At 39.0% G+C, this 17,873-nt stretch overlaps 4 protein-coding genes and 1 pseudogene across 4 annotated transcripts in view; 3 read left to right on the top strand and 2 right to left on the bottom strand.

The window, feature by feature from the left end:
* LOC145500997 (uncharacterized) overlaps positions 1–17,873 on the bottom strand; it is a 383,300-nt gene that overhangs the window by 31,970 nt on the left and 333,457 nt on the right. The window lies entirely within an intron of this gene.
* The window catches only part of LOC145501057 (uncharacterized), a 176,870-nt gene that overhangs the window by 16,771 nt on the left and 142,226 nt on the right, over positions 1–17,873 (top strand). The gene's annotated exons all lie outside the window — the stretch shown is intronic.
* Positions 2,455–9,109, top strand: LOC145501033 (uncharacterized; annotated as a pseudogene).
* On the top strand, positions 5,857–6,222 carry LOC145501594 (putative ATP-dependent DNA helicase Q1). The gene has a single exon (XM_081481034.1). It carries the CDS (start codon positions 5,857–5,859, stop codon positions 6,220–6,222), a length of 366 nt encoding a protein of 121 aa, XP_081337160.1.
* On the bottom strand, positions 17,377–17,838 carry LOC145501593 (uncharacterized). The gene has a single exon (XM_081481033.1). It carries the CDS (start codon positions 17,836–17,838, stop codon positions 17,377–17,379), a length of 462 nt encoding a protein of 153 aa, XP_081337159.1.

Below are 17,873 nucleotides of genomic sequence, written 5' to 3'. Positions count from 1 at the left end.
GGAAATTTCAGCATATCTTGGCCTCAATATTTTGATTGGAATCCACGAACTTCCACAGCTGGCAATGTACTGGGATTGTGATCAATTTATTGGAGTCGAGGGCTTTAAAAAAACAATCCCCAAGCAGCGTTTTACAACTCTGGGAAAGTACTTCCATCTTGCCACACCGAGGACCGAGCAGATCTGCTGTGCAAAGTTCGCCCGCTAGTTACTCTGTTAGAACAGAAGTTTTCTGAAGCCTACACACCTGGCAAAAACATCACCGTGGACGAGGGGCTTGTGAAGTTCAATGGTAGGCTGTCTTTCAAGCAGTATATGCCCATGAAGCCAGATAAATTTGGGATCAAAGTTTGGCTGCTCGCAGATGCCGACACGTATTATGTTCCTCGCTTCCAAGTCTACTTGGGCAAGAACCGTACAAACAGTGACTTGTTTAGACGAAAAGGTTTAGGCTATTATGTTGTTTGGACTCTTGGTGAGCCCTATTTAGACAACAACAGACATTTTTTCTTTGATAATTTCTTTACTTCGGCAGATTTGATGCGAGACTTGCAATCGCGAAACACTTATGCTTGTGGTACCGTGCGCCAAAACAGGAAAGACTTCCCTGCAGACCTCAAGCAGATGAAACTCGTTGCAGGCAAAGTAAGAACCCGTCAAAGTGGAAATTTGGTCGCAACAATGTGGAGAGATAAACGTGTTGTCTCTTTACTGTTGACAAATATGCCTCCTGAGCCCGAAATACACGCAGTGCAGCAGGTTGTTCAGGGCCAGAGAAAGCGAGTTGTGCCTGCTGAATCGATGAAAAAACCCAATGTCGTTGTTGCGTACAACTCTGGGATGAATGGGGTTGATGTCAATGACCAATACGGAAGTTATTATCCACCTGGAACAACTTCTCGAAAGTGGTGGAAATACCTGTTCTGGTTCTTTCTCAATTTGTCCATGGTGAATGGTTTTATCCTTGAAAAACTAGCTGGCAAAAAGGAGCGATGCCAGTTAGACTTTCATCATGAACTCGCCAAGCTTCTTATCGCCGGATACAATGGATACAAATGACCCTCAAACTCTGGAAAACGTGCTGTGTCCACCTTTACAACAGAGGAAAATTTGCGAGGACACTTTCTGGGAAAATTAGAAGGCTGGAAAAGAGCTTGTGCCATGTGTGCGAAGGCTGGGAGAAAGCACAAGGAAGGCCAAGGCCGTACCTTCGAAACATCCTACACATGTGAACAATGTGGTGTTCCTTTGTGTCACCAAATGCGGGGTGAAAGGTCTTGCTTTGCTGAGTGGCGCGGCTAAACTTTGTAGAACTAAAGAGGCAGAACTTTTCCTTTATTGTATATATCCTTGCTATTTTTATCACAGTGTAGTCTCTTCGTGAAAATGATGCATGCTCACTGTGTAGCGCTTCACTTGTTGAGCATTGTTTGTAGATGAACATGACAGATTTACTTCATTGTTCAGTTACATTTATTGCTTATAGTCAAAACAACTGAATGAATTTGCATTGCCGATGTATTCTCGATTCATTGTGGAACTAAAATTGAAGCATTATATCAAGTTTGTTGGTCTTGACTCGCAAATAAATGTTTGTGAAGTTGCGTCTTATGACGTATCGCGATGTCAGCAATGGCGGGCAAATTCAAAATTGAATCGCGCTCAAAAGCTAAAGATTTATTTCTTCTCGGAGAGGTGACCCATTCCAAATTCACCTAGGATTTCATAACAGCCTTTTTTATGGAAAATCCTGATTACATGAGGGTAAAAAGTGTGTTCTTCTATTTTAAATTTCTCTGAAAGCCAATGGGCACTGTACATAACTCTGCAAAGGATGCCATACCCAGGTGATCTGTGACGTCATTGCGGGGGCCTGGGGAAAGGAATTTTAATGCCGCATCCCATAAACAAATGCGTGCACCAATTTAATCTGTTTTCGAATCATGGCGGCTAGTCGGCGTGATGTGAGCTGGATGTTTTAAAAATACTTCGCCATCAACGAGTGAGAAGACTTGTCACTGGGTAGCTTGTACAATGCAGTTATTGCCAAGAAGAGAAACTCTGCGTTGCTGAATGCTTCGACAACTTTTGGCGACGAGCGTTGCAGACAATCCAAACGTAAGCTCGATGTACTCCTGCGTTGTATGAAGTTAGCTTGTTTATTTCTTTGTTATGTACTGGACATTGGCTTTATCAACAGTAAATGTTACTCGTAGTAAAGCTGTTATTGGTTTTTGGGAATGGTGTGTTTGTCTTAATTGTATTTTTTTATGTGCTGATTTTAAAGAAGTTTTGATGGAGCCTTCGTTGCTCTCTCGAAGTCAGTTCCATTGTCGCGGGTGGCACAATTCTTGCGGGCATTTTGACGCGGCGACATCCAACATTTAAAGTACTTAAGTATTGTTTCTTTTGCCGGCTAATTGTTTTTATTATGGCTTTTTATTGTTTGTTTGGATGTCTTGTCGAGCTAAGGAAAATGTGCTTAACACCGAGTCAGTAATTCGTCTTCATTGCCCATTGCAAAACTGGTAAATTTTACAAAAACAAAGAGTTTAAACGAACATCTTCGTCTTTATCCGGAGCACAAACCGGGTAGCTTGCCAACCTCCCGGAAATGGGTTTCATTTAGACAATGCGCAGAAGAATTTCTAGACGAGAGTAATCCTTATTCAAGGAAGCAAAGGGTCAGCGAGCTGCTGAACTGTCTGAACGATGAAGAACTTGTGGATTTAGTTTTACCAAGGATTGCCAAAATTGTGTCACCCGTCGACTTTGTACCGCATGGAACTGTTGGAACTCGCGATTTTCACAGCAAATTATGCGTTCAGAAATGAACTGTCCCTGCACTACCCAGAACTTCAAGCGCTGTTTTGTCTAGAGCCCTCACCAAGCACTGGTTTCTATAATCAGAGGCCAGTGTTAACTGAAATAGTTCAAAAGAACAAACCTTATTCTTGTGACTAGCTCCTCGAAATTGACCATGGTTCTTTTTTCAAGGATGTCGTTACACCTTGTGTTTTTAGGAAACAGCATTCGGCATTTATGGAATTTTCTTGTGGAATTGTGAGGTCACTTACGATTGGACAAAAAGAAACAAAATGTACTGAGAAACAAGTGGGGGAAAAATTTGGAAGGGCCCATTGGCATCAATCCAATTTTAAGTAAGGATGAGATTTTTGGTCATCTGAATGACACCCGCCAAGAATTACTGAAACAAATTGGTCTTACTAGAATTCAATGAATTTGGAGAAGTGTGTTTAGGTCATGTTAACATTGAAAAGTACATTTCATTGTTTCCTACCCAACCTGGTACTTAGAGTGTAATCAATACAGCCAATAATAATTGTCTGATTCTAATGGATTACACTGATGGCTTTCCTTGGCTAAAATGGTCTCGTCATTTGACAGGAGAAACCAGTATAAGGAGTGAAACTAACTGAGCCTCACAATTTACTAAGTACAGTTTTAACTGGTGCCCTTTGGTTGGGGAATGATGACTATGAGCCAACAAGAAATGTGGTCAAGCTTTTTACAAACAACTTAAAGAGCTAAAAACAATTTAACACCCACTGACTGGGCAAGAAATTAAAAATTATTAGATGAACATGTGGGGGATGGTAAGGAGAGGAGATTATCTACTGGCAGTTCATCTGCCAAATCCACTTATCCAATCCCAGAAGCCCCAGAGCACCAGATCTAACTGGGCAACATGAAGGTCATCTGTCCAGAACCATTTTGGACAGTTTCAGATGCAGAGAGTTACCAGAAAAAAAATTGAGACTGAACTGTGTGGAAAAGTCCCCACCAAAGAAAAGCACAGAGAGTTTGCCAAACAAAATCTTGGGAACACTGGGCATAAAAATTTGAATGGTACACCCCTTTCTGAGTACTACCCTGGTACTGCTCACCTTGGCGTTCTATCAGCTGAAACGCTATGTTTGCGAATTGCAAAAATTGCAGCAGGTAAAATGTGCTTTTTCAAACTAGTTTACACTGACAGTGATTGTATCGTGCAGGAAAAAACCCATCAAGGCACCAAAATTTTTTCTCTAGCTTTGCTTTCCTTGAAACAGTGGAGGTAGGGATCTGTAGGGTGGTTATGGATTTTTCCTAGAATTACACAATATGAATAACAAAAACCAAAGCATAAAGTGCCATTTTCAAAAATCGTCAAAGTACTTTTAAAATTAGGAAATAATGTGCACATCTTTCACAAGTTTGCACCCTTTTTAGGATATTTAGAAATAAAAAGAGGGCTACCGGTACACTAAAAATCCTGCATAGTTATGAAAGCCTCTGACGTTCTTGGTTTGGAAATTACTGAAGATTCCATAGTTCTAGATGTCAAGTCACAAAAAAGATGGAGAGGAAGATTCGCAGGCACTTGGCTATGCAGAGTTCTATCATTGAAGCAGACGTCAACCAGAAATCGAGTGCTAAATGGACAGAGCAACGTATCCTGGCTAATGACAAACCACCATACCAGATTACGGTAGGACTGATGCGTCAAAGAGAGTCAAAATTCAGCCAGTTGAAAGAGCTGCTACTAAAAATTCCACTCTTAAAGTGAGCAGGCGATGGAGGCCCACAGGCAACTTACCCACCAAGTTCACACGTCCATGGAAATCCCAAGGAAAGATATCCGATCCTGAAAGGTCCGACTCTTCTCAGAGCCGGACAGCTAGCTTGTTTAGATCTGTTAACAACACTTCCACCGCAGAATAAAACTGAGTACTTCGTCAAAATGTACTCACTGATTCAATGTACGTGTAAATGCAACACTCTCCCACGGGAAAGAATCGAGCGCTGACGAAATCCGAAAGAATTATACGAGGATTTGACTCACAGAAGACATCCTAGTAAGCTTTTGACCTTTCACTTTCAGTCTAATTTAGAATAAATATCTCTCTTCCATGGAACAATTTCTGTCACAAACCTTCGTGCATGGTGGCCGACCAACCGCCATGATTCGAAAACAGATTGAATTGGTGCGTGCATTGGTTTATGGGATACGGCATTAAAATTTCTTTCCCCAGGCTCCCACAATGACGTCACAGATCACCTGGACAGAATGGATTTGCCAATTTTCATATTTTTTTTCAGAAAGCATCTTGCACATCTGTAAGATAAAAGTTGATTTAGTAAATTTTTATTATATAAATAGTATTTCTGTGAAGTTTTACAGCAGAAGGACAAAGGGAAGTCATTAAAATCTTGAAATATTTTAACACTGGTGTGTGAGCTCACTCGAGTGGCCATTTTGTCTATATTTTGACGGGGTGGTCTGGGCTCAGGGTCTTGGATGCCAGCGGGTTAAGACTAGGAAATTCAATTGATGGTTTACAGAATCACAAGTGTTCTTCATGTTTCTATGAAAACATACAACTCTGTAAAGGAGTCGCTTGCCCTTTAATTTCTGTACCATCAAATAATCTGATATTAAAAAAACTGATTTGTTTATGTTTAGACCAGTATGAGAGACACATTTAATATTGAAATACTCCTTTTGTTGTATTTCATATGTTCATCATTGTTGTGGACTAAAGTGGTGGATTGGGATAGCTGATGGGGTGAAGGAAGGCTATCTTTGTCCATCACAGTACTATTGATTCTCCTATTTTTCTCCTATTTTTTAGACAAAGTTTCCTATTTTTTCCTACCTTTTCAATCCTGAAATTCCTATTTTCCTATTTTTTGAGCAACTTTGTCACTGGACACCCTGTACAAGTAATTGGAAGAGAAAATATTATGCTTAAAGAGAAACAAATGTAGATCCTAAGGATTGTTATTGTGGAGAAAAAGGATGCGCTGGCTGTGCTGCCAACCGGTTTTGGCAAGTCATTAGTTTGCCAACTTATGGCACCCTTCGCAGATTTTATGGATTCTGGCTTCAGACCAACAGAAACTAACTTAATTGTATTGGTTGTATCACCTCTAAATGCTCTAATAAGGGACCAGGTGACTAAGCTAAGAGAATGTGGTTTGAAAGTGTGTATTCTTAAAGGTGATCATGTGGCTCTAGATGGAGAAGACAACAACAGGGAACAAGTTTGCATATCTGAGCCACTGGAAAACCCGAAGAACTTTCAACTAATCTATGCTCACCCGGAAGCCCTAGTAGAGAACAAAGCAGTTATGAAGCTCCTAAAATCAACAGAGTTTCAAAGGCGTGTGCGTGCTGTTGTTGTGGACGAAGCACATCTTGTTGTGACTGGTATGTGAATTTTATTATCAGGTTTTATTCATGGGAGGTCCCTAATATTGCACTGCAAAGCTTTTGGACACCTCCATCTCATGTTTCTGTAATGTCAATCACTATTTTTTTGTAAATGTGGAGTAAATGTAACAAATAAAAAAATAAATAAAATAACTTTAATGCAGACGAATGGTGATTTACTTGCAGATAAAAAAAACCATACTTGGGACATATTAGAAGTTGAAACTGTTTCTCATTTTGCCCCATGTTTGTCCTTGGGGAGCATTCATAAGGATACCATAATCTTCACACAATGGAGGGATAGTTTTCTCTTCACACTTCGTTGCTCGGGGTAAGGCCACGGTCACAAGAAAATCTTAAACTTCGGGTGCTCGCTCATGCAATTCCATCATAATGTGTTCCCAAGTGAACTCCTTGAGCTCCTACTGGACAAGAACATCAAAATGTAATGTGGCCTTAACATAATGTAAATAAAGATCAGTACTAGTGGTATATGAATTCACAGACGGTGTGGCTATTTTTCTACTGATTCCATTGGCTTATCGTGGATCAAGAAAAACTGAATAACCTAGCTTGTGTAAAACAACAAACTCAACCGACATATGGTATTGACTCTTGAACTTGAACCCAGGCCACATTGGTGGGAGACAAGTGCTCTCACCACTGTATCATTCCTGCCACCCTTCGATAAAAAATTTGCTACAACAGCTGTATGCATTCATGTGGTGGTATATTGTGTTTATTTCATTACAATTTCAAGCCTGCTTCCCATATTTATTCCATATAGCCAAAAATATGGCCAGTCCCTCTTAAGATCAGTTTTTTACAAAGGATGAGTGTGTCTGTCAAAAAAACCCCACCAGATCCATGAAAAACAAAAGCAATCAAAAGAGAGCAAAAATTTAATTGAAGTAAATTAGTTATGCTTGACCCATGATCAGTTTTCAGCTGTAAAATGGTGCATGTTTTCTAACTGGAGAGTTTTATCCAGTACTAAAGTGAACACAACTTAATCTTTTTGAGCCTCTATTGAAAACAGCTATCATGTATTTAACCTTATGCTTGGATCTTGGAATCCTTAATACTGAAAAATTTTACTGGGAATGAGAACATAGCTTTTGGCACTGGTCATCCAGGTCTTTAAGTATGACAGCACATCTCAGATCTGGACATTTCGTGATCATCTCAGCCAAGAGATCAGGAGCTGAGGTAATCTCTAACATATCCACCATTTTGTAAGTGGTCTCACGCATTTTTAATCCAACAACATCATTCTCTGCAAACTATGAAAAATTAAAAAGGATCCCTTTTAAACAAAATATTTACACGTAACCTGAAGTTAATGGCATGGCATTAAGATATTAGCTTTTTTAAATTAATATGTTAGCTTGCATTTCATATTGCATAAGGAAATGTTCAGTAATTTATATTAGAAGTAGATTAAAGAAACAAAATTAGATGTTAGTACTTAGATTTGTTAATTAATAGGTGGAGATCAAACTTTGAGAACTCCAATAATACCTGTCAAGACTTAAACAGCAAAAACACAATGTGCAGTGTGATCTCAGTCATAAGCTGAAGATTAGTATTTCATGTTCTCTGAAACTAAAGCAAAGGGTTTGTTAGTGAAAGGCAATCCAAACCCCAATTCATAAAACAAAAGAATACAAACTGTTAGTATGATTTTAGTTAAAAGCCCTTAATACTGCCCCACTCATAAGTACCCCTCATCACTCCCTCCTGGGTAAATAGGGCCATCAGCCCAGAAACAGAAAGCTATTTAGCCTACAAACCCATCCAGATGTAGCCTGCCGGGTTAAGATATAACCCTCTGATTTCAGATTTTTGCACTTTTCTTTGCTCAGGACTTATAATAAGTTGTACTTTGGAGTTTGGGTTTCAGTTATGTATGGAATCTTATGTGCCAAACATTTTCCCTAGCTTGAAAAGCACCACAGGAATGTGTCTTTGGGAAAGTGCAAAAAATGGGGTAAAGTGCATACTGACCCCTCCTCCCCTCACCTTCAAATTATAACCTTCAACATTTTTACCTTTGGATTCCACAGAAATGATTGTAAAAACTAAACAATGTTAGATGAGGGAAATCCTAACATTGAGCTTAGCAGTAAAAGGTGAAGTGGGATCAAAGGAGACCTATGGCCAAACTCGTGGATTAGGTAATCTAGAGATGAAACATATTGGTGAACTTGCAATTACTGGTGTATTATTAAATGCTGTTAAAACAAGCCGGGTTTGTACCATGCAAGGTCGCACTTAACTCACAAAGTGCACGTTTTTTTCATTAGCTTTTTTTTGCACACATATCACAAAGACATACGTCCAGAATAGCTAGGGGGGCAAAATTGCAGCATAACATGGAGTGCTAAAGGCTAAAGGTTCTTGGGTTACAGAGGACACTCCTGTCCAACAAATCATAGAGTACTCTCCCCACTCCCCCCCTTCCCTCACACCCAGATCTTGATGTTGATCTGCCTGCTGGAAAAAATTGCATGTATTCAAGTCGTACGAGCTCACAAACGTTTTTCATTGTATTTCATTCAAGGTTATAGGTAAGGTTTCTTATGAGACAGCACTTCTTTTCCAATGTGGAACCGCTTGTCTCTATATATATTGCACGTAAAATACATCAAAATGAGCAGACTCTTTTGCAAGCATTTTCAGTGTTGATCCGACAAATCTGTCGACCATAAATATGTGTTCCAACAGTAATAATAACAGCTTTATTGAAGTGTCAATGTATTTAGTATTAACTAATAATTGGGGACAAGCTCACAGGGGGTTTCTTTCCCTTTGTTATCTTTTCAATCAGGAGGCAAAAGTGTAAACAAAAGACAGGGTAAAAATCATTTAAGCTTATCAAAATCAAGTATTTGGGAGTTTCTTTCCAAGTTTATTTGCATTTCAATGTACTAAAACAAACAAGACAAGTATAGAGACCACAACTTTAATCTAAACTTAACTCGATGCTGGTTTAACATGGACATCTCAACATGAAAAACTTAAGTGTTTAGACTGTAAAGCGGTGAACGAAGGTCCTGCTTGATTGAATGTTGGATCTCACAGCAGATCTAATCAGCCAAACTTGAAAAGTAAAACGATAATATGTCAGCACTGCAAGGTTGAAACAATGTCGTAGAGTTAAAACAATATTTCGGCTGGCCTCAGGTTTAGATGTTACTAAATTATAAAAATGAAATTACAATATTATACAATGGTGCCGATGTTTGTCTTATATTCAGTAGCTGTTTCGTTCATTAAAAGTTGTTCGTTTCACTCATATAAGCTCATTAAGGTCGAGGAATAAGACACATTCTCATCAAAGCTTACCACATTAGCTTTTCAGGTCACTTTCCAGCAAACAAATGCATATCTCCTGGTCATTTTGAGCACCTGGACGACTCAAATGCTCCTGAAATTCAGCCTTCAAGTTGGCCATAGTACTAATTCGAACATTCGAAGTCAACTCCACTTCAATTTAGCGAAACACCTAATATTAATGGTCGTGTAAAAGCTACAAAATCATCAATATTTGGGCTGGCACGATGCACGCATTGAGTAGTAGGCTCACACTGACTGCACGGTCACTATTCCAATATGGCGTCGGACTCGGTTACTATTCCAATATGGCCTCGGGCACGGTTACTATTCCAACATGGCGTCGGACTCAGGCGCTCTCGTTTGGGCCGACTAGTTACAAGCAGTGTCTACACCTGAGTGAGTGAGTGAGTGACACATTTGCATATCGGAGTCCCCGCAAGAAACACGTTTCTACGCTTTGCGTATCCACGAGTTTAAAAATGGTCCATTTGCTCAATATATAAATCTTATATAAATATAAAGGGCTCACACCGAAGGATTGTGGAGACCAGATTGGGACAGAATCTCCACACATTTGGATTTGGGTTTCGGCAGTTGTGGAAATAGTCCTCGTGGTAGCACTCTTCGTTTGCATTCGTCCTCCTAGCCTTTGGCGGTTCTGACACAGAAACTGATGGAGCTGGTAATATCGCTTCGGCTTGTATAAAGAACATGACTCGTGATTCAAAGCACTGGTATCTGATTCGGCAACCTTCTTTATTGCTAGCCTGGATACATAATAAATACATGAATTAACCACTATTTTCTCCCAGAATTACAGAGGAACAAATTTTAGCTAATATCACCGAGAAATAAAAAAACTATGCCAAATCTAGAACAAAAGATATAACAACAAAAAGTAAATAAATGAATGGATACTTATAAACTAGTATAAAATGGGATTACCTGGACTGCCAGATACAGGTTTATGGTATCATTTGTGCCCTCAAGCATTATTTGGAGGAGAAAAATGGATCCAAAGCTTTGAATCCTCAGGATGCTAGTGACAAAAGGTAATTGACAACTTTTAGACTGCAGTGTTCAGAATTTTAAAATGCACTGTTTTGTGTCTAAGAAAGAATATCTTGCCGTATTGTTGTTGTAAGTAATGATTGAAGTGGCAAATATACTGTATTTAGTATTAACACTAATTAAAATTCAAGTTTCTTGATCAGGTTTTGAACTAATTGAATGTGTCTTGATCGGTATGTTCATTGGGTGTCAAAATACATGTACCTGACCCAATTGATGCAAGCTGCTTGGGTCATCAGCACACGAATAATTAATGAATTTGAGAAGTTTCCATGCATTTGTGATCGTTTTGTCGTAAATTTTACCACAGATTGTGAGTTAATTTTACAAAACAAACTTTAAGCTTAAATATATAAAGCTTGTGCCTAAAATCCACACTGCAACATGGCGGCCAATTCGGGTGAAAGGGTTTTACACAAATAATGGGCCTTTTTATAACAGCCAGTGCATGGTTTGCTTTGCAAAAGTTGTATCGTACAAAAAATCATGAAACACCTCTGACCAGTATTCTTAATTAAGATACAAACACGCACCTTGTACTGATTCCCGGACTGATTGTAGAAACAAAATTTATGGATTCAGACTGCAAGGAATTTTGCAACTGCCAGTGTCTATACTCCACTGATGTTGTGACAGGGTTTCCACTACAGGAACCGCAAGGACAATGAACATGGGTGTACGGAAGTTTGTTGCAGTGACAATGAACAACTTCACTTCAATTCCATCTTCTCTTCCTTCCTGCCATTACAACAGAACAGCTGTCAAGACCCTGGGTTGAGTGTGCACATCAAAGTGAGGGACATTACCCTGTATGCTGTAATTTGTGCCAAAACTTGAAGATGAAAGTGTTGGGTTCAATAAAGGCTGCGACGTGAAATTTTCTTCTAGCAAAAAAGTTGGAGGAAACACAAATGGCCACAGCCAACAGCTGCAGTGGAACAAAAAAGACTGAAGATATGTCTGTAGAGTAAGTTTGTAATTGGATAAAAACTAACTTTGACAATGTAGCCGCCAAAATGGCATGGAAAGTAGAACTTTGCCAGAAATGCATGTCATTTATTTCAAAACTTTTCTCCTTTAAACAAAACAAACAATTAATGGAAAAGGCCTCGTTTTCCTAGCAACTAAAGGCACTAAAGACCAGCTTGAAGCCTGTGGATTACCACTCGTTGGAGACCAAATGAAATTATTAGAGGTTTCTCCAAATGGAGTTGGAGTTTGCACATAGTGCCACTTACTGCACAAACAAAGCCAGAAAGATTAAACCATCAACCAAAAGGTTGTCCATGTAGGCATGTAGTACTTCCAGGAACACTGGAACACCCAAAAAACCAGGAACACCACCTAAAAGCCGGAACACCCCCCAAAAACCCAGAACACCCCCCAAAAAACCTGGAACACCTCAGAAAACCAGGAAAAGTGCAAAATGTAAAAAAATAAGTAACCTGAAAATGAAAAAATGAAAGAGGACGTGAAGTAATATGAAAATAAGAACCATGAATAGGAATAATTTAACCCATTGACTCCTGGAGCTTTTTGCTGAAAACGCATTTTTAGGACATTTTGGAGATTTTCAGGCTGGATGTGGGCCAAATTAGCTCCAATGTACTCAAAAAGGCATTTGCAACATGACAGCATGCCTTTCTTTCCACTAGCATCGCATTTTACAGCATTTCCGCTCAGGCATGCACACAAATAAAAATTTTGAGTTTTTGGACGAGAAAGTAACCTACGTCTTTAGGCTTTTCGATTTTTTTATTTTTTTTTTTGCCTTCCCTTTTCCTCCTTCATCATCTCTCTTTTCCATGAGGTCATGGGGAGCAACTTTGACTTGAAAGAATTTTTTGATGAGTTCCCAAAGGTGATGAGTGAATTTGAAAAGAGGATCGATCCTGACCTACCGTTCTTCTATTGGACCGTTCATCAAACCTGCTACAGAGCATTTGATTACCCTCCTTCAATGAACCTTCAGCTGGTGGTGTTGAAAGACTGGACAAAGTAAGGTTTTCCAGAAGGGAGGACCCTGGGGTATTTGTTACCAATAGGGCATCCCTCCCTCAAAGGAATCAACTGACAGTAAGAGCAACCTTTCACAGAGAACCAGTTGAATCACCTCCAGTAGCTGCTTCATAGAGACTGAGAAAATATTTTGTAGGTCTTTTTTTAAAGTAGCTAATCTTAGTAGTGAGGCTCAAGAAGAGCCAGAAAATTAATTGCCCTTTGTCACCTCTTGACCGATGCAACACAAATCCTGGGGTGGTTTGTACTGCATTTACAAGAAATACCAGTTGGCACGGTTGTCTGGTTCCTCAATTGGATTGGACAAGGCACTGTATATGTTTTTAGTATGGTATTGAAAAAAACATTTAAGTAGTTTCAAGACATCTTCACGAATTTTGGTAATATTAATTATTGATATTTTAACAGGTAAAATGACAAAATCATGACAATAGCATGTCCAATGAGACCTAGCTCTAGATAATAAAAGAGAAGAAGCTTGTTCTTTTGGGTAAAACCAAAATACGTTACAAAAATTTTGAGATTTCATAGTAACTTCCTAAAATTTTATAGTAGCTTGTATTTAAAACTGAATGTTGAAGATCTTAAACTGAATCACATGCACTGCTAACAGCATGAACATCATGGCACATACTAAACATCTTATTAACCTAGTTTTTCAGGCTTCTTGTAAGCTAGAAAGCTTGCTTTTCCTTCAATTTATGGAAAGGTAAATAGGATATCTGCCTGCACTGATGTGTAATACAGTAGGAGACCTCTGATTCGATTACTAACAGTTATGTCACTTCAGTTCATTTGATCTTATTGTTTTATATGTTGCAAGGCAATAAAATTTTGCAAATCTATTTGCAAGGTTGTGTGCTGTGTTCTTGCAAGCATGGTTTAATTTGCTGGAAGTTCACTGATGGGACATGAGAAAACAATTCAATGTGTGTTTTGTTGCTTGAGTTATTTTCTTTACTTTCTGTGATTTGGTGATCTTCACATGATAGATGAATGGGTTGTATGTTTATAAAGTTGTATTAGAATTTAATGCAACACACCTCCATTTAAGGATGGTGCCTACTATTGTTTATGCACACATTTTCTGTGCATCACACAATGCATAGATCATGCAATACATAGCTCATGCAATGGGGGTGAAGGTTCTGTCCTACGAGTTTAATATTTTTGTGACTTTGCTTGTTGCTTTGTTTCAAAAGTTGGATGGTATGCCACCTACAGTAAAACCCATAAAACAAAGCAGAACGGCCAGTTTATTAGAAACAAATGTAAAAACAAGCATAGACAAGTTTCTTGGGTGGAACGCGAAATGAAAGCCAAGAAAATCGCTGAAATGAGTGATGGAACGGAATTACCTGAATGGAGACCTGAACGCACAAAATATAGTTGGAGAAATGGCAGAAGGATTGTGAAACAGGGCTTTTAGCTGACCAATTGAGAGCGGGTTGCTCAGAGTGTAAAAAGACCTTAAACATTATAAATACTGTGGATGAAATGACCCAGGAGCTGTGGTCAATCCTTTACATTCAGTGCGGTGAATGCTCACAGCTTAAAGCTATAAAGACCGCGTAAACTCACCGCAGTTCTACAAAAAAAAAAGAGTGCAGGAAGACCAGTATGGGACTTAAATACAGAGGCAGCAACAGCTTCATGAAATTTATTATCATTTCCCTTTTCCTCATCCTTATTTATTTCTTTACAACTTACACTAGTCCTTGAAACCTTTCACAGGTGAACCCATTTCAATGCAATGTTATTGTGAAAACACAGCCAGTGTTACGTGACTGAGGATGCCGCCTGATCAATTTCTCATTCTGCCAAGATCTTTTGAGTAGTATTTCTCACTATGTAAAAATGTTATTACGACTATGTAATTTTTGATTGTATTTTGTTCATTTACAACTTCCCAAACCGTGAACTTTTTCTCATGTGCGAATTTATTTTGATGTAAATTGTTACGTTACCGCCCACACTGGTAGTCCAATTTGTCATCTCCTGTCGCTACAATTTGAAACTATCTTTGGTTGTTTTTCGCTTTGTCAAAGGATCAATAAATGCTGGAATACGAGCGACTGACATGAATGTGCTCCTAACTTTGCTTAACATTCCATGGCTCTCGAAAAGAGCGTACAAATTTTGGGAGGAGGAGGCAATTGGGGAGATTTTGCACGTCGCTAAAAAGACCTGCACAGGAGTCATAAGAAAGGAAGTGGAGGCTTTTGTGTGGTCAAACCCTTCTAAGACCACAACGTAAAAATACAGTCTTAGTTTTGAAATTAAAACAAGGTTTTATTTAATGGAATTATGTGTAGGTAGCTGAAGTAAGAATGAGAGAAAAACTCAAATCCCTTCAAAAGGAAGAAAATCTCAGAACAAATATGTTTACAAAGCTTCTTCTGAGCAGTTTAAAAAATTTAAAAGATAGTGGTTTTGTCGCTAAAAATACTTTCTGGGTCCCTGGACAAAGAATTAACCAATTTTTACCAAATCTTCTTTACCTTGCTACAGAAACAAAGCAGAAATAAACGTTAACTTTGATGCCGGCTGGCAAAAGCAAGGATCTGGCAGAGCATACAATAGTTTGTCAGGTATTGTATTGAGTCATGTGGGGACTTTTTTGTTTTGCAATTTCACTTCACAAACCTCCATAAGATACAATAAGATATATTCTGATGTTTTGTTGAAATCGTCAATCACTGACATTATACTTCCCAAATTTCATTTAGATGTCGCTAAAAAGTCTTTTTATTATCATGGTGCATGCACATTTAATAGCCTTCCAACGAACATAAAGATTTTGCCACCTAAGGAACGTTTCAAGGCTATCTCCGATTTTTTTTCTTAGGTTATTTTTTAGAAGATTTTCAATTCGATATCCAATTTTTATGAGAACGCTATTACCTTTTTAAGCTTTTTAATTTTTTAAACATTTTAGCGTATCTTTTAAAGTAGTTAGTTTTTTATAGATATATATTATTTATACATGCTCTTTTTATTTTTCGTTATACAGGACCCCCGTTGATACCAGTCCTGCGACTGAAGGGGTCACCCTGTTTAAATATCGATTATTATTATTATTATTATCGTCCTCACGTAATGTTTGCTTAGAGTCCTTAGGGCCGAGACCAAACCATGGTCCTGGGGCACTAGGGGATAGCCAGTTTTTAGCTTGATAGCACCCTCCTCAAAATGTGTGCTGTACCTAGCAAGGTTATCTTTTGTAGTTCACTGATGCTTAATTGGCCGGGAATTCTTCCAAGATAAGTTCCTAGTCCCTTTTTGATAGCTCCAAGTGCCCCAATGATAACTGGTATCGTTTCCGTTCTCATGCCCCACATTCGGCATTATATTTGGATAGTTTTTCACAGACTTTCACGGATGTGTTTCTGTCTGATGGTACTGCCATGTCAATAAATTTACAGGTTTTCGTTTTGTGGTCTTTAATCACTATATCGGGTCTGTTGGCTGTTATTTTCCTGTCTGTGTGTATTGGCATGTCCCATAATATCGTGACATCCTCGTTTTCTGTAACTGTTTGCGGCTCATGGTCATACCACTTTTCTGATGTCTTTATATTATAGTTGTGACAGACTTTCCAATGTATATACGTGGCTGCTTTATCGTTTCTGTGGGTATATTCTGTTTTTGCAAGTTCAGGACACCCAGACACGATATGGTCAATTGTTTCGTCGTATTTGTTACACATCCTGCATAGGGGGCTAGTACCGTCTTTGATAATGCCGGCGTGGTATGATCTGGTAGCTAGGCTTTGGTCTTGGGCTGCGATTATGAATCCTTCCATTTCTGCCTTCAATCCACTGCTTTTGAGCCACTGGTTGGTTTTGTGGTGGTCAACATCTGCCTCCTTTATTCTCTTTGGGTATCTTCCATGTAGGGCTTTGTTCTCCCACTGCTTTGTTAATTTTTCTTGGGTCTTATTTCGTGTCATTTGTTTGGTTCTCTTTGCATATTTGGTGGTTGTTTCTTCTGCTTGTTTATCTGGTATTGTTAGGTCTAGTTCTTGTTTGAATTGTTCTGCTTGCCTTTGTATAGAGTACAATTTCTTTCTGCCATCATGTTCTTGCACTAGTTCGATTAGGGCATCATCAGTGTTCTTTAGGTATGTATCGAGCCCTATCGTGGTTGTTTTGTAGGAGGCTTCTAATTGGATAAGACCCCTACCACCAGCATTTCTTGGGAGGTAGAGTCTGTCTACATCTGCTTTAGTGTGATGCATTTTTGATAGGGTGAGTAGTTTTCTTGTTTTTGTGTCTAACCTCTTGATTTCACTCATCTTCCAGTCGATTATGTTAAAACTGTAGGTCACCACTGGGATAGCTAAGGTGTTGATTGCCTCAAATCTATTGGCAGCATTGAGCTCCATTTTTAGGACCATCCTTACTCTGCGGTAGTATTCCTTCCTCACTCTTTCTTTCATCTTGGCATGCTGTATACCATCACCTTCATCCACGCCAAGGTATTTATATGTGTTCTCTTGGTCTAGTTCCTTGATACAGGTGTCAATGTCAAGTTGTAAATCGGAAGTTTCTGTCAGCTTTCCTCTTTTGAATGTGGCTTTAGCGCATTTGTCCAGTCCGAATTCCATCTTGATATCATTGCTGAATGTCTTTATAATATTGAGTAGGCCGGTTTGCTGGCTGTCACTTTTTGCATATGTTTTTAGGTTGTCCATATAAAAGAGGTGGCTGATTGTTCTACCCTGGGCTTCATACCCATAAGTGGTTGCCTTTAGTAATGAGCTCAGTGGAGCAAGGGCAAGACAAAACAGGAGTGGAGAGAGAGTCTCCTTGAAAGATTCCACTTTTGATATTGATAGGCCTTGATGTTATTGACCCTTCAGCGTGGTTGAGGTGTAACATTATCTTCCAACATTTCATGCTTTCTGCGATAAAGTTGACAGTCACAGGGCAGATCTTATAGATTTCCATGCACTTTATTATCCACGTATGAGGTACACTATCAAATGCTTTCTTATAGTCTATCCAGGCTGTGGATAGGTTCTTTTTCTTGGTCTTACAGTCCTCCAGAATCATCTTGTTTATCAGGAGTTGGTCTTTGCATCCGTAGCTCCCTCTCTTACAGCCTTTCTGCTCTGATGGTAGGAGCTGGTGTTCATTCAAGAAAGTGTATGTTCGTTCTGCTATGATGGATGTCAGAATCTTATACATCGTAGGAAGACAAGTAATCGGTTATTATTATTATT

Source organism: Orbicella franksi, chromosome 10 (assembly GCF_964199315.1).
Source record: "Orbicella franksi chromosome 10, jaOrbFran1.1, whole genome shotgun sequence".
Taxonomy (NCBI): domain Eukaryota; kingdom Metazoa; phylum Cnidaria; class Anthozoa; order Scleractinia; family Merulinidae; genus Orbicella; species Orbicella franksi.
This window is presented reverse-complemented; position numbering and strand designations above follow the sequence as displayed.